The sequence below is a fragment of the Oryzias latipes genome, chromosome 23, assembly GCF_053564925.1.
Source record: "Oryzias latipes strain Hd-rR chromosome 23, Olatipes_Hd-rR_3.1".
In the NCBI taxonomy this organism is placed as follows: Eukaryota; Metazoa; Chordata; class Actinopteri; order Beloniformes; family Adrianichthyidae; genus Oryzias; species Oryzias latipes.
Window position 1 is genome coordinate 14,762,826 of NC_136259.1, and position 23,304 is coordinate 14,786,129.

The following is a 23,304-nucleotide window of genomic DNA, read 5'->3' on the forward strand; positions in this document are numbered from 1 at the left end:
CCACAAATAATTTACAATTATGAAATGAATTTTTAGTTTACTTTATCTTTTAAAACCAACATAAAAACTACAAACCTCAAAATTTGTCTAAAATATATGTTGTGAATCTTGTAGTTTTATGCAGGTTTTAAGCTTTTAAACTGTACATTTAAAGGAATTTAGATTTATTTCCTATTATATTGTTGTTTTTCCAAGAAATCAAGAAGCTCAGTCATTCAGATTTTACAGTTAAAACTGCATAAAAATGGCAATGACTTTATTCAAAGAAGCAAACTATACACTCTGTCTTCATAAAACATCAAATAACTTTCCTCAATCAAAAACCTTCAAACTATAACATCTACAATATGTTTATGTAAAAAAAAAATTGACATCATTCTATACAGGAAAAAAAACAACATTTGCGTTTTAGTCACAGAGCTCCTCCTCTTCATCACTAAAGTATGCACTCTTTTTGATGCGCGGTTTCTTCGCGTCAGAGGAAGTTGAAGCACGAACGCTGTCCTCTTCTGCTTGTCTCTTCTGTTTTCTCTCTTCTTCCTCAATATAGGCTTGCTGGAGAAGAAAAGAAAAAAGTTAAATAGTTAAGATTTCCCACAAACAAACAGACAAACAAAAAGGGACAAAATAAAATAGACATTGGAAACTGGAAAGAAATAATAATCACATTTAATTTGAAAACAGTTTTAAATACAACCTAAAGGTGATGTTATAAATTTGAAAAATAAAATTGTAAATGAAAAAAAAAAATCAGATTTCTGTATTGATGATACAGGCCCTTTAACCACGGAAGAAAATCCAGACCAGTAAATTACTGAACTCTTTGCTTTCAAAAGAGGTTACCACGGATACAAACCAAGACGAAGATAACATCATTAAATCTCCATAAAGTTTAGAGAACTTAAGAACTAAATTTGCCACTTTGTAGTCAAAAGTACAACCTGGCTGCTCCTCACTCATTTCCCTTAGATACATAAAAACCTTCCAATTGAAATATCTTCCATGAAATGAAAACTTTAAATAAAATTAATATTCTATAATAGAGACTTAAACAAACCAAATGTGCCTGATTTGAACTTCTGTTTTCAAATACATTTCCTTTAAAAAGCATTAGTCTTGGAGTTCCTCAGGGATCTATACTTACACTCTTATCTTTTTGAGTGCTTTCGCAGTATAAAAGACACAACATTTGTCAATCAAAATGTAAAAACGAGTGTGCTCACACATACCTGAAAAGCTATAGCTTGACTTAAACTTTCCAAGGCTGGATCTTCTCCCTCTTCTTCACTTTCTTCATCTTCTTCACTAAACCAAAAATAGCCTTGAACGTTGAGTCACCCCATTGTTAAAACGAAAACCATTTCTGGGTTGGCTAAAAATACTCACAGGTGTTCAGGTTTTTGAGCCTTTTTCTTCTTTTTCTTTTCCTTTTTCTTTGGGGGCTCCCTTTCTCCGAGAATGTTTTTTGGACACGCGTAGCTCAAATGTCCCACATCCTGGCAGATTGCATAAAAGGAAATACAAATCTATTGTAAAAGCTTTCCCAGTGGTCTTTTAACTAAGATTATGCTGTTTTCAGCCAAAACTAAGAAAAACCTGAATCGTTTTCCAAGACATAGTTTCTGCAGAGTGGCAGTAATTCATTAGAATTTTGCCTCTGGGTTGTGGGCAGGACTGTTAGCTTGGGTGAAGCCCATCCAAACTTCCCATCATCCGTCGTTTGTCACAAATACATCTTTTTTTAAACTGCTTTTTTTTTTGTCTGCTCCCGATTCACAATAATTTGGATAAAGAAATACTCAGAAATGCAAATTTTAAGTTTAAATTTCTTAATCTACGACTTCAATCATCACAAAAAGGTCAAAAAACATGTTAAAAACACCAAAAACAACGTTTTCATAGAGGGAGGCTTCAAGTCACAGATGCACTGACCCCACATTCGTAACATTTGGACTTGTCTGTGTAGTTTCGTCGTCGGATAAACTCAGTTGCCCGGCCGTTGTCGATGGCAATGCTTGCTTTAATCATTCTGCCAAACAACTAGAAAACAAAAGAAGCGAACAACATCCATTTGAGGAGGTGAAACTGCACATTTCTGTGTTATGATACCCTGTAATGTACCATCTTACTTGTTTGTTGTTGATTGCCCTTGCACAATTGTGCGCAGATTCTCTATCAAGGAAAAGCACAAATGCAACGCCTTTGCTTTGACGAGTGTCTTTATCTTTCACAATAGTAACCCTGAGGAGAAGAGAAAAAACATTAAATCCTTTTTAAATCCTGTTTTTTTATTCTATTTTGTATTTAGCGATTTATTTTCCATTTAGCAAATAAATAATGTAACAAAACAGTAAAAAATATACTTACTTCACAACTTTTCCATACTTGGTAAATAGCTTAAATAACAGGAAAGTGTTTCAGTATTACAGTAACTAGGAGAATATTTGGTCAAATGTACCTATTTGCAGTAAGTTTAGCAAAAAAGCAAAAAACTACATTCATGGAGACACATCTGGCTAAAACTGTGGATGGAAGTCCTATTATTATTACCTTGTGCAGATCATTGTTGGTCAGAGAGAATGGCAGGTTTGACACATACACTGTGCTTTTGCTTGGTGCTAAACCGCCGCTCATACTTGCTACAAATAGCACTCTAGAAGAAAATAAAAGTACATTAAATATACTAAAACAAACATAAACACAGCGCACCGTCTCTCAGTTGAAGCAAATACGGTCACTTCGAAGAAACAAAATGTAGGTTCAGACAAAAAAACATTTCATAAATCAATTACCAAACACGAAATTTTGATTTAGATCATCAAATTATCCGACGTTGTGTGTATTAATAGCAAAAACATAAAAATAAATAAAATCCAAAGCGCAGCAACAAACGATCTTCCTGTGCGTCGCAGATTGATGACGCAATGGCGCAATGTCACGTAGATAGGTCTTTCTCCCGTGGCTAAAGGGGCTAAGCTAGGCTAACTAAACGAGTGTGGACGGTACGAATATTTCACTTCTTTGCTCGTCTTTGTTCACAACAATTCACCTTTGGTTACGAAATGTTGCAAGTAGACGCCCTCATTTATCAGTAACATGTAGCAGAAATAACAACAAGTCTTCAAAGGAAAACGTGGAGGTAGTTGCTGCACTGACGTAGCTTAGCTTGTTAGCAAATGCAGTCCTGAATACTGAATGGATCTCGGTGAAAATTCACTGATACCGGGAAAGCTGTGCCATATTGTTGCTACAGCTATCATATTAAGCTGGTTTAATGTGTATATATTTCAATGGTGCATAACGTCAGCTGTGTTAGTTGCAGGATAGCTCTATCATGGTTTCCCCAGCCTGACTTGAGAAATGAAACGTTTTCTCTATGATATCTCTCACATCAATACTGTCTTTATGTTTACAATTTATGTTTTATCTCTTTAATTACAGATTGTTCTCCAGGGCTCTTAGAGATTTCCTTCAAAAAGTAAGTGAATATAATATAAAGTGCATTATCTGACACCATGTTTTCCTATACTTGATAAAAATGAAAATCAACTTTTATTATAAGCAGCCATGCATTAAAAAATGTCTACTAGTATATATATTTTTTATGTTTTGAATCCAAACATCACAGATGTTCTTTGAAGAAATCTCAAAAATTGAGTCATCATCAATAAAAAAATGCAAATGTGTTTAGTTGTACAAAAAATATCTTTTGTCGTATTTGTCTTAATTCCTTTCTGCATTTATAGTAAACCCTCCAAACATGGCAAATTTTGCACGACCTATAAAGTTAATGAATATTTTTGTCATCTTTAAATCACCTACATAACAAAGTGACAGATAAATAAAGCTTTATTTCTGTTAAATTTGGGAGTGCATACACTTAAAGCTCTGAATTTCTATGATCTTGTTAGTTTTCATGCTGTTCTTTTAATGTAAATAGTTAAAAAGAGGTTATTGCCAAAAATGTGTTTATTTTAAACAAAAAATGTGAGCGTGATCTCAGTTTATATTTATAAACTGTTTATATTTCTTTTCTTTTTTTGTTAGCCCTGGAACACTTTCGCTATAACAAGTTTCACCGTCACGTTTGGCGGGTAATTTTTACCCGATATAATATTCCCAACAAAAAGTACTTCTTATAAAAAAAAAAAAAAGATCAAAATGTGACAACACATGATAAATTAGAGTGGTTGTCTTTTATTTTCAACTCTGGGATGTGTAACTAAATGAAAAAGAAAAACAGAGGTAGTTCCTAAAAATAAAATAAAAACATGCTCAAAAATTACTGAAAAATTTGGAATTTGAGAACAAAAAAATCCTTAAAAATAGTAAAATGAAACTAGACTTGGTCTTTGGTCCTCCCATTCCTGGGACATGTCAGACTTCCATGGTGAAGGCCCAGACTCTTTGACACGCGACATATTAAAATTCATGTAAATAGTTTTGCTCGGGTGAAAATTACCCGGCGATACTGCTTTAAGGTGAAAAAGATGGAACATTTTTGTTAAAATTTGACTGAAAACTGTGTTTTTAATTTGCATTTTAGCTATTGCTGTCCAAAAATGGAAAACCTTGGTGGGACTTTGTCTCAAATGCTTTTTGACGGAGACAGAAATGTAATTAGGACCGGCGGAACAAGCCACTACCTCAGCCTGCATTGAAAACGATTGAAAACCTGAAGAAGAAGAAGAAGAAAAAGTCAACTTGAAAAAAATATTGAAGATTTAAAACCTGAGTTAAAAAAACTGTGTGCAACGGTGCAGCACAGTGCAATGTTTGTCATGAGGTGGTATACCTATGGAAATAAAAAGGGCTACAGCACATACATTTATCCGGGGTTTGGCTATGCAATATGAGGAAAACTCGCGATTTGCGATATTAATGATCAATATTGAGATGACAATATAACTTGCGATAAATGAACAAATAGCAAAACCACCAAAAACATAATTTCCATTTCACTGCAACAGTTTAATTGAAATAAGAGTCAACATAACTTAAATCACACTGCAAACGACCCGAGTCTACATCTAAAATTAAAGGCTCCATCCCATTGGTCAAATGCATTAAAGGATTTATTTGATTCAAACAAAGCTGCCATAAGATTGTTTTAGCACATTTAAGGGAACCATTTATTGCAGTTTTTGCCGTCTTTTGCGATGTGCGTATTGCACAGCTTGATATTGCAATAACGATTTATTGTGCGGGCCTAATCCTCGCCATGTATCAGTGGAACAGAAAAACTCCAGAAATGTTTTCTATGTTCCAGCTGGTTGGTGGTATATTCCACTTGATTTTCCTTTTGGGAGAAAAGAGTCTGGCTTCTTTTTAGTTAAAAAGATCATTATTACTGTAATTTCCGAACTATAAGCCGCTACTTTTTTCCTGCGCTTACAGCCCTGCGGCTTATTCAGCGACGCGGCTAATTTATGGATTTAATTGGCGGCCGCCGTGCACGTACTTTTGGACTCAGTGAGTGGTTCGAATTCTCTATCTAACACTAAGCACAAGGCATTTATTTTTCAACACACCTCTTAGCAGACAAACAGCATGGACTTGGCTTCAGGTCTTAGACACTTCAGTCATGGTTCAACAAAACGAAACACGCATGCCCGGCCGCATCCCAGAATCCTTTGGTGCCATTAGACCCAACGTGCACGTGATCGCCATTACAGTATGATGCAGCTTTCAAGTTAAAAGCAATCGTTAAAAGCAGCGTTAAAAAATCCACCATCACCAACGGGTTTGGAAAAGCCGGTCAGCTGCATGCAAACACGCACAACAGTATGGCGAGCCGGGCGTTGGCCCCGCCTTTAGCCCCTAAGACTCATGGGAAATGGGGAATCGCGGATGTAAATTTCCTCATCATAACTGAGGGATGTAATGTTGATTATATGGTTACTGTTTGTAATTTTATGTATGATACCTAGATTGTCAATAAGTAAAAAAAAAAAAAAAATGTAATAAAAACACCATAACTGAGGAACTTGTGAACAGAATAGAGGTGCGTGCTGTTTGACGGATGTTGACATATTCAAAGACATGACCCTGAGTCAAAGCTAACTCCACTCATGGTGTGCTAATGAATTGCACTTACTCTGGGATTCAGGACGTGATCTGTACGTCGCCTAACACATGTGCGGCTTGTGTATGTATAAAAGTAATTATACACGTGAAAATGGGTGGGTGCGGCTTGTAATCGGGTGCGCTTTGTAGTCCGGAATTTACAGTAAATAGTTTTATCAATATAGATCATAAATAGTTTTGCTTTTCAAACTTTTCTATGAAATGAACTTCCATTTTGTGCAAAATGCGTACATTTTCTATTTTTTATGGATTTTCTTCATCATTTCACCTCGGCAGTGACGTACAGGAGGGACAGAAGTATTCGGGAAGTGTACGATGAGCGCTATTTACCAGAAAGACCAGTAAGTGACCCGCTGGGTCGTAAAAGTTTTCATGCAAATGTCCTTAAGCATGAATAAAAAAGTTCTATAAAGAAATGAAAGGCCCTGTTTTTAAAGTGCTTCATGGAAAGTCCTTTGTGCTCACCTCAGGGCCCCTACCCCCGAGGAGGAGGTGGGGTAGAGAGGAGGGGTCCTTTTGGCAGGCCGGAGGACGACTATGGAGGTCGCGGCGGGTACGACTACGAAGGAGGGTCTCGTTTTTACCCAAATGGAGGGGGCCCCAGGGGTTTTCATGAAGACCAGAGAGGCTACCAGGGGGATGGCCCCCATTTCCCAGCAGAACGCAGAGGCGTTCCCCCATCGAGGAGGGTAAAAACGGTTTTCCTTTACGAAACGGTTTAGTCTTCTTGGATTTTTCCTTAAAATGTTCCATTTTGTTTTATGAAGGAGGAGTATCCTTACAGAGGACCGAGGGAGGACCCCCACCCGGGACGGCCCATGGAGTTTAGGTAAATCGTTTAGTTATCAAAGCCCCACTCCCACCATCTTTTGTTCGTTAGCTAAAGCGTTCCCAGCGGTCTTTTAATCATGATGATGCTGTTTTTAGCTAAAGTAAAAAAAATGCGTGTCGTTTCTTGGACATAGGTTCTGCAGAGCGGCAGCAGGAGTTTGATAGAAATTTATCTTTGACCCAAACAAATCACATTCTATGAAATCTTTTACTTAATACTGTGCAATTTGATGTGTTTTTGGTCAGGATTCTCGACAGTGAGTCGACCTCTGACCTTTGAATGCAAAAAAAAAGTAGAAATGACTTCAAACTTTTAGTTGTAAACTTATTTTTAAAATATATTTATGCATCTGCTATCATACTTGTATATGTTTTACTTTACATATTAATTTGATTTAGTTTTAAATTTCTGGAGAACGAGGAGGATTAGTAACAGTAAATTCCATCAGTTTCAATTTTTCTATTTTACGGTTTGGAAATCTTTTTGCACATCAAGTTTTTGTGTCCTGACTGCAAATGCACCGTTTTCTTTTTCTTTTCTTTTTTTTTTTATGTCTGCAGCGCCCGTGCTCCACCACCTCATAGCGTTCGAAACCAGGGCATCTATCCCGCCCCCCGGTCGCTCCCTGAAAGCGGGGAGGACACGTTGGTGCAGGCCATCCGCAACCTAGACAGGGGGTATGGAGGAATGTTGTCTCAAACACAAGTGTTTACACACATTTTCATTTTGTTGTCTTTAGTTTGTCGTTTTAGTTAAAAAAAATAGGGGGGGGGGGTTTATTGGAATATTAAGTAGGATTGGCGAGATTCCTCTCTTCAAACGTCCTGCTGTTCTTTCCAGGGAGGACAGAGACCCCTACAGGAGAAAGGCGGCACTGTTTCCTCCCATCAGAGAGCGCTCCCCTGTTCGCCGGGAGGCTGCCCGCTCCCCCCACAGTCGCTCCGGCTCCAGCGTGAGCAGCAGAGGATACTCGCCAGACAGAGCCAAGAGTCTTCCTTTCCCCTCACAGCAAAGCAAGAGTACGTACTAATGATGTCAAATTAAAGCCATAAGAGACATTATTTTAGGTTTTTTGGTTTTTGTAGTTTATCCACTGACAACCCAAGTAGGGATATACAGTGGAGCAAAAAGTCAGCCACTAATTGTGTAGTTCTTCCTACTAAAAAGATGAAAGAGGCCTTTGCATCATAGGTATACCTCAACAGTGAGACAAAATAAGAAAAAAAAAACATCCAGAAAAATCACAGTCTGATTTTTTTTTTTTTTTTTTTTTTTAAAGAATGTATTTGTAAATGATGATGAAAAATAAGTATTTGGTCAATAACAAAAGTTCAAATCAATACTTTGTTACAAACCCATTGTTGGCAATGACCACATTTAAACATTTTCTGTTATTTTTTCACAAAGTTTTCACAAATTGTTGCTGGTATTTTGGCCCATTCCTCCATGCAGATCTCCTCTAGAGCAGTGATGTTTTGGAGCTGTTGTGGGGCTACACAGACTTTCAACTTCCCTCCAAAGATTTTCAATGGGGTTGAGACCTGGAGTCTGACTAGGCCTCTCCAGGACTTTGAAATGCTTTTTACGAAGTCACTCCTTTGTTACCTGGCCGTTTGGGATCGCTGTCATGCTGAAAGACCCAGCCATGTTTTATCTTTAATGCCTTCACTGATGGAAGGAGGTTTTCACTCAAAATCTGACTATACTTGACCCCATTCATTCATTTTTTCCTTTACATGAATCTGTCGTCCTGGTCCCATTGCTGAAAAACAAACCCATAGCATGATGTTTCCACCCCCATGCTTTACAGTAGGTCTGGTGTTCTTTGGATGTAACAGCATTCTTTCTCCTCCAAACATGACGAGTAGAGTTCTTTCCTAAAAGTTCTATTTTGGTTTCATCTGACCATAGGACATTCTCCCAATCCTCTTCTGGATCATCCAAATGCTCTCTAGTAAACTTAAGATGGGTCTGCACATGTTATGGCTTTAGCAGGGGGACACGTCTGGCAATACAGGATCTGAGTCCTGTTGTGTGTTACTGATGGCAGCATTTGTTACTTTGGTCCCAACTCTACAGGTCATTCACTAGGTCCCCCCGTGTGGTTCTGGGATTTTTGCTCACCGTTCTTGTGATCATCTTGACCCCAGGGGGTGAGATCTTGAGCCCCAGATTGAGGGAGATTATCAGTGGTCTTTTATGTCTTCCATTTCCTAATAATTGCTCCCACAGTTGATTTCTTCACATCAAGCTGCACACCTTTTGCAGATTCAGTCTTCCCAGTCTGGTGCAGGTCAACACTTTGGTTTCTGGTGTCCTTAGACAGCTCTTTGGTCTTTGTCATAGTGGAGTTTAGAGTGTGACTGTTTGAGGTTTTGGACAGGCGTCTTTTATAGAGATAACCAGTTCAAACAGGTGCCATTAATACAGGTAACAGAAATCTTGCTTGTTTGTTATTGACCAAATACTTATTTTCCACCATAATTTGCAAATAAATTCTTTAAAAATCAGACAATGGGATTTGCTGGAATGTTTTTCTCATTTTGTCTCTCATGTTCAGGTCTACCTATGATGAAAATAACAGACCTCTCTCATCTTTTTAAGTGGGAGAACTTGAAGAATTGGTGGCTGACTAAATACTTTTTTACCCCATTGTACTTTTACTCTCATTTTAAATATTTCAGAGCAAATATTCACTGATTTCAACCAAAACATTTTCACATTTCATCTTTTAATATAATAAATCTTTGGATGAACATTTTTTCAACAAGCTAAAGACAATTGAATATTTTTTCCTCACTAATATTTGACCATGTCCAACACTGATGATCTGGCTGATTGGCTTTTCAGGCGTGGACGGTCCAGAAGGTCATGCCAGTGTTTCTGAACACCTCTGGGGGGCGATGTTTCCTCAGCAGAGTGGACATGACACTTTGGGTCTGTACTCTGAGCCACTTGAACGAGCTTCAACTTGGGTGACACTCTCTGCTGCATCCTTGTCAAGTAGACTTGAGAAGGATGTGAAAACAAAAAAAATGGAGGCAGGAAGTCAATTTTTAGGACTCAAACACAAGATTGGAGATACTTTCATTCCATTTACCAGTAGCGTTTTTTTGTTGTTGTTGTTGTTTTGCATGTTTTCACCCAGGTTCGAAGTAAGTTTCCTTTTGAACTTTTTTTCTTTGAATTGAATCCAGTTGAATCTTTAGTATTTGACTCGTATGTCATTTTCCTGTCATTTCCTGTCCTGTCAGAGGTACATTACCACTGTTTGTGCTACTATTTAGCCATTAAAAAGAAATATATAACTAAATCTTCATGGCATGGCAAACAGAAATGTGAAGATGTTGCTGCAAAATGCATTTAAGGTGCTAAAGTACCTCACTGCATGCTCCTAGTTTCTTCTAAATCCTCCTAGTCCCCCTTTTTCCAACAAGTGTTCTTTTGTTCTTGTCCATCGTAGTTTGTTTATATGGTGGTGTCCATGTTTTCAATGTATTTTCCATACAGTAACCCTATATTTCACCCACTACATTAAAGAATTGACAAATTAAAAAAAAAATTGGAATTAAGATGCATTTAAACCCCTTTGAGGAAATCCTTAAATACATTTCAGTATTTATGAGACTTTGAGGGCTGCAGCTCATCTTACAGTTTGCACTAAAACGGAGCAGCTGTGTCCTGCACGTCTGTTTCTCATCCAGTAATAATAGAAAAAAAAACAAATTTCTATGTCTTCTGCTGCAGCTACGCATATTTCTGCGTTACCTTTTCACCAATACAGAGTTCTCTCGTTTATTGCAGGAGTTACGTTCTAAATAGGCCTGCACAATATACCGCAAATTTATCGTTATCGCGAAATCAAGCTGTGCAATATGCATACCGCAAAAGACGGCAAAAATTGCAATAAATGATTACCTTAAATGTGCTAAAACAAACTCATGGCAGCTTGAAATATTGAACAAATGAAATAAATCCCTTTATGCATTTAACCAATCAGAAGGACCCGTTTATATTGTTGATCAATTAGATGAGCCCTTTTATGTTTGATGTTTGCCTCCTACGTCGACAAGGGTCATTTGGAGTATAATTTTTAAACTGTTGCAGTGAAATGGAAATTATGTTTTTGTTTTTTTTGCTATTTGTTTATATACCGCAAATTATATCGTTATCGCAATATTAATTTCCAATATCGCATATCGCGAGTTTTCCTCATATCGTGCAGCCCTAGTTCTAAAAATAACCGGTGATCAGTGAAATCCACTGAATGATTACAGACCCTAATCTTTTCTCAGACAGACATGAACATTTTCACCCTTTTCTCTCCTGTTTAAATTCTCAAACCTTCATAAAAAATGAGCTCCAGGATCTTAGAATGAAAACAAAGATCTGATCGTGATCACAGATTTCTGATCTGAAGAGCTCCGCGTTTCTGTACAGGAGACATGGAGGAGATTGATTGACAGGGTCTCCAGCCAATCGGGACACAGAACAGGGTGCGCTGTTTAAAAAAAGCAGCATAATCGCTCTAAAATGATGAGCTAAACGGGGAAAGATGAACTGCGACGTAGAAAGGGAAGACTGTCTTCTGTTCTATTTGATAGGAATGTTAGAGGGTTTCAGGTTGGAGCACAGACTGCAGAAGGGTGGAATAAAATGGTACATTCTATGCGGGTCTTGATCGTGTGGCCAGATAAAAATAAAAAACATGGGTCTCTTAAATTGTTCAGTGGGCCGAACCAATCCTGGAGGCGGGCCGGATCCAGCCCGCGGTAGTTTGCCCACCCCAGTTCTATATCATGGGTCGATGTATGCTCTATAGAGTTAATCAAGTTCCTAAAAACGGGATAAAAGTAACAAAAAATATTTGCTGTGCTAATATACAATAATTTTTCCCTCAACATAAAGATTTCAAAAGTGACAAATAGAAAAATGATTTTAATTCCGCTTTATGAAATTCAAGATTTCTGCTCTTTTAGGAAGCTTTTATTTAAAAATAAGTACAAATTGTAAAATCTTCAATTAAAAACATGCTTCTGATTATCTGAATCCAGTGGGGTTTTATTTCTAAGAAGCTACTAAGACAGAATCAGCTTAAAAAGAAGAAGCTGGAAAATGTATTATTTTTGTCAGTCACCATCTATTAGTGAAAGAAAAAACCTTTTAAGTATGCTGAAAAAAACTAAAAATAACAATTTAGTCCATGCATATTAGGTTTTTACAGATTTTAAAGGCTCTTGTCCAGAATTTTATATGGTAGTCATTTTTTATTTTGACATTTAAATCATCCCTTTCTCCTAAAATGTGATACTTTAAGTACTAGGGGAGCTTTATATTACAAGGAGTGTTGGGTGCCATAACTTGATGTTTTACTCATTACAACTCAGTTAAAGCAATCTGAGGTGACACTTGGAGGATTTGTTTCTGATCTATGCACTACCGCTCTGTCAGGCCTCGTAAAGACGGCTCCAGCTCGTGCATGAAAGTCAACGGCGCGGGTGTAGAGTGTCTGATGGATTTTCCCGAAGCCCTAGCTTCCACTTTGGTTTCCTTTTCCTATTTCTTTATTTTTTGGTTGCTTTGGTTCTCGCTAAACGTTGTAGTTGAAAACCAGACAGCCGGGTTTCAGCCAATGCAATGGGTGGGCGGGGTCTGTCATTTCCATTGACTGTATATGAGAACTGGACAGAGTGAGTGTGACGTCACACATAGGAGGAAAGTGGCTGACTTCCAGTTTAAAACAATTCAGTCGCCGTTTTTTCACGATACGGATGCCTCCATGTTATGGCCAGATGGCGTCAGTAAGCAGTGATGGATCCAAGTCTGTGGGAGTCGGCGTTTCTATGACAACCACTCTCCCCAATCAGGAGTGAGCTCACCCCTACCACTAGAACGCAGGCTCAGGAGTTTGTTTGACGTCAGCACATACTTTATTGAGGCATCTGATTGGTCCATTTCTAACTTGAATAACTTAAAAAAATATGACATTAAATTTGGATTGGGTAGAATATGTTAAAGACCCACTTTGATGTGTTTGGGCGTTTTTAATGTTTTCTTGTAAAATTTTTCCAATGGTGGAGGTCATGTATAAAGAAAATTAATGGCAACATTTTATTCTGAGTATTTCTTTATTCAAATGATTGTGAATCAGGAACAGATGAAAAAATTCCGTCTTCCAGTCTGAGTCGTCCACTTGTAGACGACTAGATCAGCGTACGTCTTCGTTTGTATCAGGCTCTAAACTGTACGGGTGGATGGCTCCAATATTGCTCGCTGTTTTTGTTGCAGCGCTAACGTTAGCTTGCGGGTGTGATGGTCAGTGATGAGCGTGTAAACAGAAAGCTCTCATCAATAGGGAGGGTAAGGGGGCGGGGTTTCTCTGTGCCTGCTGAAGAAACGATGTCCTAGAAAATACGTATGACTGAGTAAAAGCCATTTCTCAATAGAAAGAGGGGGAGTGACCCCTCCCCCTCTCGTGAAGGGGGAGGGGTCACCCAGTCCAGTTCTTATGTGCAGTTAATGGCTGAAACCATCCGTTCTGTAGTGGTTTTTACATTCTTACTCCACTGTTTTTCCTCATTTTTTCCCCCTCATTAAAAGACCAAGTTTGGCCTTTATTCATGTCACGATGTTTCACCTTTTGACCTTTTCTCTTTTTATGATTGTAGACAAAATTCCCGGCCTGTCACGAGAAGGATCCCCAAACAGCACGACGTTAACCAAGGTGAGCTCAAGCCGTTTCTGCGTCCCAAACCTCGTTTGTTCCACTCGCCGCTGTGTTCGCCGGTTTCTGTCTCTGTCATCCCGCAGCAGGAAGCATCTGGAACTTTTTAAATCTTTCTTCTAAGCATTCGGAGCACGTTAATGGGTTTTAAAGCGGCGCTCGCACACGCCGCTCAAAAGCCAGGAGACCCGGGTTTTGTTTACCTGCACTGTAAGCAGACTTCAGTCACAAGGACTCCTAATAGTTCAGGGAAAAGGGGTCAAGTGTTGGCGATTGTGAAAATACTTTTAGTGCCGCATGCGGACGTTTCCTGAGCGATTTGCAAAGAGCAGTTTGTTTTGCTGACGCCATCCATCTTCAGCCGTGCCAGGCGGGAGTGTAAATGGAATCAGATGTGATTAGGAGCGCCGGGTCTGGCCGCGGCCACCCAGAAGCGTAAGGTCAGTCAGTAGCCCGAGTCATGACTTTATCACATGATCTTCACCGCAGAGCCGGGTGGAAGTCCCTGCGGAGGTCGCTGGGATTTGTTGACGCCGTTTACAAGGAACAGTTGCTGCCTGATGCAGATGAAGAAAATCTGTCTGTTGGGTTATCTAAAGTAAATTTAGTGAAAGTTTACCTGTCAATCACAGGCCGCTTTGCTTTGAGTCTTTAGAGCTTTTTAATGAAACTAAGTCTGGCTGACTTTTATTATCATTTTTTGTTATTGACATTTGATTACGAAGGCTTTACACCGCCATCTGGGGGAATGCTCAATTAAAAGTGATAATGGACAACCTGCAGCCAATCAGAATCGGACTCCTGTTTGGGGAATTCAACGGATTTAAAGACCAGCAGAAGAGATTATAGGGAGATGAGACACAAGGAGGCGACATCGGAGGAATTGGACCATTTAGACTTTGTTTGGATTAAACTTTATCTGCATCATTTGGACAAAAACAAGTGGTAAGAGGTGAACCTTCCCTTTCAACTGTTGCTTTGTATCACATCGGGCTCTGTGGGCGTTACCATGTCAACACATCGTGTATCAAATAGTCTGCTTCTTGTTAAAATCGATTTAGACCTAAAAAAAAAAAAGCAAGATGATAGTACTAATATTTGATTTAATATTTATGTCTTTTGTATGTGACCATGGTATAGGCAGCATAATGCCTTTTGAGGTGTACATTATCGGAAACTAACGGACTTCGTGGAAGCAAGCGTCCGACCTGATCAGGCTTCCGCGTTCTCCGTTAACTTCTGATTATACACGCCTCGCTGGGCGTTACCCCTCTATGAAACCCCCCAAAGAAGATACCAAGAACAAAAAGGATTCTGTCAGTGTGGTTTTCCCAAACTGAATGGTTTCCATTCTGATTCAAATGTTCTCATTAAAATTTGATTTTCACTTCTAAGAAAAATGTTTTATCATATAAAAATCCATGAAACAGTTTACCTTAAAGCAATGGTACCTGCCAATCAGACATTGGACCAATACTGATCCGTTAGTCACTTGGTACTGGGCTGCAGAGAAAAAAAAAACATAATTTCCGTTCTATTCAGTACTTGATTTAATTAACGGTTGAATGAATTATTGAACTATTTCATCTGGTAGTATAGTCTAGTAGTAGTCAGATGAGGCTGAAGTTGGCCTCCAGTTTTTGGCCTCCACTTTTGTCGATGTCACATTTTATGGGCTCCTATGCGACATCTAGTAAACAAAGAAAGTTTAAACCAGCTGCAGATATTTTAGATGAATATATTTCCCTTAAAAGTTAAGGGAAACCCAAAGCTACGAATTCCATTCTAATATTAACCTCTTCCAGGCCCATTTGTGAAAATATTGTCTGTCTTTCATTAAACTGGAGACCACTGCTTTAAAGCATAGTAATAACATAGTAATAATTGGTTAATAATGAGTGATTACTACCGTTGTACAATGTTTTAGCCGGCTAATACTAGTGAGTATCGCATGTTTATACTAGGCAGGTATTTAGGTAAACCGTAGGCTTCGACTATGACTGTGAGAATGGTGGAGCTCCAAAATTTGAGTGTTTCTGTTTTAAAAAACTTTAAAAAATGTGTCTGTAACGACAAAAGGTGAAAGAATGACCCTGTAGCGCTTGCAGTGGTTTTTGTATTAAATGAGGAATTTTTGTATTAAACTTAACGGAAACAGTTATTTTTTGTCAAAAATATAAATTTTTCTTTGTGAATTTCTGTACTTTTAAGATGTATAGTTTTTTTTTAGCGCTTTAAACAATACAATGCAGAGTGTAAATAAACGACGCAACGACCCTCAAAGGAAACAAACAAGAGAACTTTAAACACGAGGAATGACGAGATGCCAGCTGTAAACGCCTCTCCATCAGACGCCGCGCTCCACCGCAGATGAGCTCCATCCGCGCAGACGCGCTCGCTCGCTCTCACTGCAGCCCCCGCTGCTGCGTTTGATCCCGGTCGCCGCATTGTTGCTCTCTCTTTGCCGACTCCTAACCCTGACCGAGATGAAAGGCCCCAGCGAAGCTCCCCCCTAATGGCTCTGGTCGCCGCCTGTGGTGGAGGGTCAACAAGCGCAGGCTTCCTGGAGCCCCCCCCCCCCCCCCCCCCCCCCCCCCCCCAGTACCCAGAACGTGAACGGGGCCGTCCTACAGCAGAATCCAGGTCACCAGAGCAGCCAAACAAATTCCCTCCAGTCACAGTTCAATATTTCAGCAGCAATGATTTGAGCTGAGGAGCCTGAAGAGAATTCATTGTGTTCATTTCTTTTAGGGTTCCTTCACACTGTACAGCAGAGGAATGTCAGATTCCCAAACTTTTCTCTTAAATTATTTGCAAAAACTGACGCCTTTTGGGATTGTGGATGTCGGCCAACGTTATCTTCATAAGCTACATCAACAGTGGATCCAGCAACTTGCTTTGAAGCGACGGTTGAATAACAAGTCTACGTCAGGAGTCCCCAAATCCAGTCCTCGAGGGCCGGTGTCCTACATGTTTTCCAACCAACCTGCCATTGAAGCTCCTTGCTGGCTAAACACACCTGATCCAGGTTATCGTCAGCAAATAAGGCAGGTTTTCTGGAACACCAGCAGGAGACCGGCCCTTGAGGCCCTTGGATTTGGGGACCCCTGGTCTGCGTAAACACGCGTATGTGCACGTTTCGGGCTTCTCCGCTCAGTTTTGAAGTTTGTTTTTGGGCTGTACGTACGCAATGTCTGATGTGCGTTGAAAACTAAAACCATTATAACTTTGACCAATCAGGGACTCGGATTCGGACGCCGTTCTTTTTAATTCACGGAAGTGATCATGAGGGAGAAATTAATAATTGCGATTAGCGCCCAGCCAGAATTAAATGACAAGTCTTTCATATATCAGAATAGAGCTGTGAAAGAAAAGGAAATGTGAAATTTGCACCGCTTCGGCGGTTGGCTCCAAGCCTCTGCCAGGTGTGGCTACATTCATCGACTCCATGTGCTAAAAGCGTCACATGCCCGGTGTGAACGTAGCAAAAAATATATATTTCATAGCAAACTAAATTCAGAATGAAAAAAGACAAAAAATCAATGCGTTTTAATAAATCAAAGTATTCATATTTGCTAATGTACAGTGAAATAGAAATGTCTCCTCATGCCGTAGAGCCAACTGCTGCCTCTGGGTTCACGACATTCTCTATTTAGGCCAGTTGGCGGCAAACGTCTCTGCCCAGCTTTGAATTGAGAACATTTCCAGGTTTAACCGCAGCCAGCCAGCCGAAATGAAAGATTCTGACAGGGAAAGTTTTCCCTTTTTTCAAATGAGGCAAAGGAGGATGGAGACTGCCAAACTGGATCTCTCCTACAAGCTTCTACATGGGGACGTTTCCCAAGCGTGGCTTCAGGCGGCGGGGGCGGATAGGCCGGAATAATTGGATGATTCTTTTATGAGTTGTGTTTTTTTTTTTTTTTGGACCACATTCTGGCCTTGTGATGTACCATTGTCTGTAATCTTGAGTCGGTCATGTAGGGATGTGAAGTGACTCAGAGCGTGGCCCGTTTGCTGTTCTTGTAGGGGTGGACTTTAGTCACGGTCAGGCGGTTCTGCTGCTGAGACTGCGAGCTCCCGTGGAATCGGAAAATGAGCAAAAGAAATTGATCAATGGTCCAAGATGGGCTGATTTCTACAAACCCTTAGCGTGGCAGCTTTTGAGTTTGCAGATCTGTCTATGTCCGAATTTTCTCACTACTCCCTAACCACTAGAAGCCTCCAAAGCGTTCCCAGTGGTCCTCTCATTGTGATTATGCCCTTTTTAGATGAAATCATAAGAGCCGGTTTCATTTTCTAGGTCATAGTTTCTGCAGAGCGACAGAAGAAATTTCATTAGAAATTTGTCTCTGAGCTGTAGGCGGGACTGTTGGTGTGGAGCAAGCCCGCCCCCCTTCCCCTCCCCGATGCTGAGAGCTCTCTATTTTGCAGAGCAGGGGTCTTATGACCCGCATGGCATATTTTATGTTACACCTAAGCTCTTTTTTTTTTTCAAACAGTATTTTTTGTCTGCTTCTGATTCACAACAATTTAAATAAAAAATAAATAACATATTTTCTGTATTATAGGGCGCACCTGCGTATTATATAAAATGCTCCATCAATGAATGGTCTTTGTTCAAACCCGTCATATATAAGGCGCATTAAGCAAAGAGACATAAGTAAGTCAGTTTGTCAGACTTTTAAGTGTGTTCCCAACAACACTAGAACCTGTTTGTAACGCGCTACATGTTAACCACGTTAAAAACGTTAGCCTCGTTGGCGTGTTTACAATATTTGTGACCTTGTTTTCAACACACATAAAACAGACTAATACCGCTAAAGCAATCATTAGTGTGACTACGCTAACTTTTAACCTTAAAAGTAAGACATTAAAAAAAAAATGACTCCGTCGAACACAAGTTGCGCTAGCATAGTTACAATAGCACCCATCCTTGTTATGAAGTAAAAAAACAGACAGATACAGCTAAAACTAACATTATTGTGACTACGCTAACTCACAGCCTAGTTAGTAACCCAACTAACACCGTGTACCTCTCAAAATGGCTTTAACATCTATAAACGCAACCAGAAGTAATCCATGTATAAAGTGCTCTAGATTGTAAGACGTACTGTTTTTTTTTTGTTTTTTTTAATAATGCTTTAATGTGTGCAAGAAATACCATACTCATCGTCAGTAAAAGGCCACAAGAAAAAAAAAACATTTTAATCGCCGTTCATCTTTAAATGGAAAATATTACGTCATCCATTTGATTAAATAAAAACCATATATATAATATTTATGATAGATTTCTGATCAAATATAATAATAAATGTAAATACATTTTTTGAAAGACAAATCATTCTAACGTAATGTGGTCTATCATTGTGGTCTATATTCGCCAATCTAGTGACCATCAATGCACAGCAGCCTTTTCCAGGGACTTCTGGGAAATAATTGGAAACTGGATTTCGGAATTCTAAATTTGGACATCCTGAATTATGGCGACTGCCCTATATAGTGCACGTAGTAGTGAATAGTGAAGGAGTTTGGGCACGGCCTCTATGTGTCTAGAGTTCTTAGATCTGCTAGTTTGCTTCCACAGAATCACACAGCGCTAACTTTGTGTAGAGCTAAAATAAGCCACGCTTCCTCCTTCAGCGCGCTTCATCAATCTCATCTTTTTTGTAACGTCGGTAGACAGGCAGAGGGTTGGACTGATGTTCATCTGCCAGCTACTGACTCACGTTCTATATATTCCTCTCTATAGAGAATTTTGTCATCCCTCAGGTTACTTTCTTTCCAGTTGTGGTGTTTTGACATCTGTCCCACTGAGTTTTGAGTCCTTCCATCCCTTCCAGGAGGACAGCCATCCGCCAGACGTGGAAAAAGAGGAGCCCGCCGTGGCGTCGGTTGTCAAGGAGAACAAGTCGACAGATAACTTCCAGGAGAGGCGGGCCTCGGCCATCTCAGCCAAAGCTCTGGAGATAGAGAAGGTACAAACTGTTCAAAACTAGCCAGAAATAAGGAAATTTAAAAAGAAATGTGGAAAATTTAGCTTTTTACTTCTTACAATATACATATTGTGTATATTTTTGCAATTCTACTTCTGTTGAAGTTGGAAAACCAGAGCATTTTACTGGGATCTTGTTAAAAAAAACGTAATCGTCTTCGCATCAGAGTGGCGTTTTCCATTTTTTTTTTTTTTCCAATTTTTAAGAACCTAATTGTTTTCCAAAAAGACTTAAACCAACTTAAATTTCTTGAATTGGCTGGATTTTTGTTTTTTTAATGTTGATTTTGAGGTACAGGAGGAAAAAACTGGTTACTCACACTCAGATTTGGAATCATCCTGAATTTGACCCCCTTTGGGCTACGTTTGGATAATATATCTAATATAGAAATGTCGGCCTAAAGTCAGCAGAGCAGAAACTTGGTCATGAGGTGGAATCCTGCACGCCTTAAATCCAGCACCCAGCTGCTGAGTAGAGCTCCGAACCCCCCAGGCTCTGCTCATGTGGCGCTCAGACATTCCAGCTCTGCTCAGGTATCTAATGAAGGTCGTCTCTGCACCAGTGAGCGCCACCGAGGCCTCCTGCGAGCGTTAAACCCATTGACTGTATAGAAGAACTGGACCGAGTGAGTGTGATGTCACCAATAGAAAGGGATTTACGGCTGGCTTCAGCCAAATGAAGTTTTTTGACATTACAGGCGTCCCATTTGAAAGTAAACCCAATGTTTGGAACATTCTATGTCAGATTGGTCAGTTTTTAATGATGAATAACTTGCACTATAGAAAAAAAAGGATAGAATTAGCATTATTAGCAACACTATGTTAAAAAAAGGTATCAGAGTGAGAAAGGTTATTCTGATAAATAGAATGACTGAGTAATAGCTGTTTATTATTTTTTGGCTTCGTTGAGCCAGCTTGTACTTCCTGTTTGGAAAGCGAGGGGGGAGGAGTCACTCAGTCCAGTTCTCTTATACAGTTAATGGTTAAACCTGAGGCAGCTTTGCCCCTGAAGTACTCATGCCACTCCCACTTGAAGCTCCAGTACCCAACATTTTTCTATCCCATCATTCCTTTCTTCTTGCTGGTTTTTTCCACTGTGAAAAAATGGAAAAAATAGGAAAGGTTTCTTTTAAAATGTACAAAAAAATAAATTTTCTGGATTTCTTGTTCTTAAAAATCTCAAATCTCCTCTTTTTAAAATACAAACATTTTTTTTGATGACGTCTTTAAGTAGTCTAGGTGCTTTCGTCGCTTTCCTTTGTTTACTAAAAACTTGATTGTTCCAAAGTCAGGAAAATCTGTAAAAAAAAAAAAAAAGTAAACAATTTGTGATTAAGGAGTAAAATGTGCCTCTGCCTGACGGCCTGCGTGAATCGGTGAACGCTGATTCGCTGTGGCGACTGAAGGGAAATGCTGAGAAGTGAACAACAAATGTGTTTTTTGTCGAGTTTGTGGTTTATCATGGAATTTTGGAATATTTAAAAAAAAAAAAAAGTTATGGAATGCCACACAAAAAAAGATTTTAAAGGTAAAGTATTAGAGCAAACCTTAGATGAACAGCCTGTTTCTTTACAAAAGGCATTTTTTTAGGGGTTTTCCTCCACCTCTTTGATTTTCAAGGATTCTCGTTTTGGGGATCCACAGAATCCCCCCCACCCCACACATCAAGAACTTGCTCCTTCCTGCCTGAGGGGTTAAGAGGCTGGACTCCAGGAAGTGCGTTTTCACCACATTGTACTCTCCGCTCGTCTCTGAAAATGTCGTCCACACCCTGATGAGACATTTCCTGATTGGACGCTTTGTAGGGAACAGAAAAGATCACAGACACGACCGGAATGTGTGTCTGAAACACAAAAAGAGTTTCACGACAACACCGTTCTTTTTCCGATTGAGTTTGTAAACTAAAAACTTCAGTCTCGCAGCAATCAAAGCTCATTTCTAACAAGAGTTTATGTTTTTAAAAGCAGGAACAACTCATGTCCGCTCTCTGTGTTTTATCCTCTCATTTAAAAATCTACTGTTAGGAAACAGAAGTAGTGAGAGCCAAATGGAGGCAAAAAAAGTCCATTTAGCAGGATCACAAATGAGCCTGTTAGCCCTCGCGTGGTTTTATTTTCACTATTTTCACGTCTATCTCAGCCCAAAATGTCTAAAAATAGATCAGGAAGCCTTGATGGCTTTTGGTTCCTTCAGTCACTTTCCGTTGCAGTTTGTGACCAAAACTTTCATCTGTTTTCCATATTCACACACGCAGCCATCAGTCAGTCGTAAAGGGTTTATTTTCTTTACATCATGAGAAAAATCCCACAAGAGCCACCAACTGCAGCCGTGTGCTGTTGGTCACGCTCGTGCACCACATTTAGGAACGGGAACGACGGCGTTGGCGCGGTAACTCGCTTCGACAGCAGCTCTTTATTTGGGGTTTTTCTCCGTGCGGCCGTTCTGTTCTGGGATCATTGTGAGGATCCAGAAATAAGCCCGGCAGGCGACAGAAGCCACTGTTGCCATCCGGCGAATGCCGGCCCTGACCCGTCTGCTCCTTCCACACACTTGTACACACGAAAGCGTGTTGCTGTCTCTATGCAGAAACGCCACACGCTACATAGCAAACAGCAGCGTTAGATTCCAGAAGCTCTTTCTCTTTGACAAACATGAAGCATGAAGAGTTCATGTTTATAACCATATTTATCCCCTCTGTGTTCAGCTGGGAGCAAAGATCTAAAGTATTTGGAGGTTTTTAATGTATGTGATGTAAGCATCTAAACATGAGCATTTGCGTTTCTTCAAAACGGCGACTGTTTCCCGTGCATCGGTGTGTTCAGTGCTCCTCCGCTCCTCGCTTTCAGGTGTACCGCAGGGACTGCGAGACCTTCGGGATGGTGGTGAAAATGCTGGTGGCCAAAGACCCCAACTTGGAGAACCGTCTGCAGGTGCCCCTCCGGGAGAACCTCGGGGAGATCCGCGAGCGCTGCTTGGAGGACCTCAAACACTTCATCAACAAGCTGGACCAGGCGGCGCCGCATTCAGAGCCTCCCACCTGCGACTCCACAGCTCCCTCCACGTCAGCGGCGCCCAGCAAACACTCAAAGACAGGGGTCAATCACAGCTCGTCCTACTGAGGCGTCAAACTTTCAGGATGCTGGACGAAACCATCTCCATAGCAACCCCACCAACAAAATAGGACAGAAAAGAACAGTATTATTTTTGAACACTTTTTCTTTTTTTCTACGGTTGTGTCTTTTATGTTAGAAATGAATTCAAATGGTTTTGATTTTTCTGTTGAATTTTGGTAGGAAATGTATTTAAGAATGCTTTGACATCACCGTGGAAACGGTTCCCGAGTGTGCTCACTATTTAAACGTGATTTTTTTTTTTGAGAAAAAAAAACAATTCTCAAGCATGATAACACTTTTTGTACATTTTCTTTTTCAATATTGTCATACTTTGTAGCAGTCAAATGTGTTTTGTGCTGCTAAATTTTGCAACGCTTGTATGTTGGCAAAACGAAACTTGTATAAATTTATACTATACATAAAAGAAAGTGGAGTTAATTTTTCTGCATCTACAAAACTAGATTTACTCTGATTGTAAAGAGAATAACACTTCACCCTGATGCACAAAGTTTCATTTCAGATGTGTATTATTTTCATTGTTGTGGTTATTACTCAT

The 23,304-nt window shown here is 39.7% G+C and overlaps 2 protein-coding genes across 5 annotated transcripts; one reads left to right on the forward strand and one right to left on the reverse strand.

Moving 5' to 3' along the window:
- Nucleotides 1-220: 220 nt before the first annotated feature.
- On the reverse strand, nt 221-2,930 carry zcrb1 (zinc finger CCHC-type and RNA binding motif 1). Its single transcript, XM_011491042.3, has 8 exons — nt 2,793-2,930; nt 2,551-2,653; nt 2,368-2,396; nt 2,130-2,241; nt 1,933-2,040; nt 1,387-1,496; nt 1,230-1,305; nt 221-555 (listed from the first exon to the last, which is right to left on the reverse strand). The coding sequence occupies exons 2-8, from the start codon at nt 2,632-2,634 to the stop codon at nt 409-411; spliced, it is 666 nt and encodes a 221-aa protein (XP_011489344.1). The 5' UTR covers nt 2,635-2,653; nt 2,793-2,930; the 3' UTR covers nt 221-408.
- On the forward strand, nt 2,877-23,176 carry pphln1 (periphilin 1). Of its 4 annotated transcripts, none has more exons than XM_004083008.5 (11): nt 2,877-3,002; nt 3,442-3,478; nt 6,364-6,428; nt 6,558-6,776; nt 6,855-6,916; nt 7,480-7,596; nt 7,760-7,938; nt 9,770-9,856; nt 13,588-13,643; nt 19,484-19,618; nt 22,482-23,176. In XM_004083008.5, coding segments are annotated over exons 2-11 (1,194 nt in total). In that variant the 5' UTR covers nt 2,877-3,002; nt 3,442-3,477; the 3' UTR covers nt 22,755-23,176. The 4 variants fall into 4 exon arrangements, with proteins under 4 accessions (XP_004083056.1, XP_011489343.1, XP_078798072.1 ...); XM_011491040.4 differs by having other exon boundaries at nt 2,950-3,139; XM_011491041.4 differs by lacking the exon at nt 9,770-9,856.
- The last annotated feature ends 128 nt before the right edge of the window (nt 23,177-23,304 follow it).

Bases quoted from the DNA above. Each gene is read 5' to 3' on its own strand.
- zcrb1 (XM_011491042.3), bottom strand. From the start codon at position 2,634: ATGAGCGGCGGTTTAGCACCAAGCAAAAGCACAGTGTATGTGTCAAAC. The intron at 1,306-1,386 runs GTGAGTATTTTT...TTTTTGGTTTAG, and splicing joins GCTCAAAAACCTGAACACCT to TGAAGAAGATGAAGAAAGTG. The intron at 556-1,229 runs GTATGTGTGAGC...TTTCTTCTCCAG, and splicing joins GTCAAGCTATAGCTTTTCAG to CAAGCCTATATTGAGGAAGA.
- pphln1 (XM_004083008.5), top strand. The intron at 6,917-7,479 runs GTAAATCGTTTA...TTATGTCTGCAG, and splicing joins GGACGGCCCATGGAGTTTAG to CGCCCGTGCTCCACCACCTC. The intron at 7,939-9,769 runs GTACGTACTAAT...TTGGCTTTTCAG, and splicing joins CCCCTCACAGCAAAGCAAGA to GCGTGGACGGTCCAGAAGGT.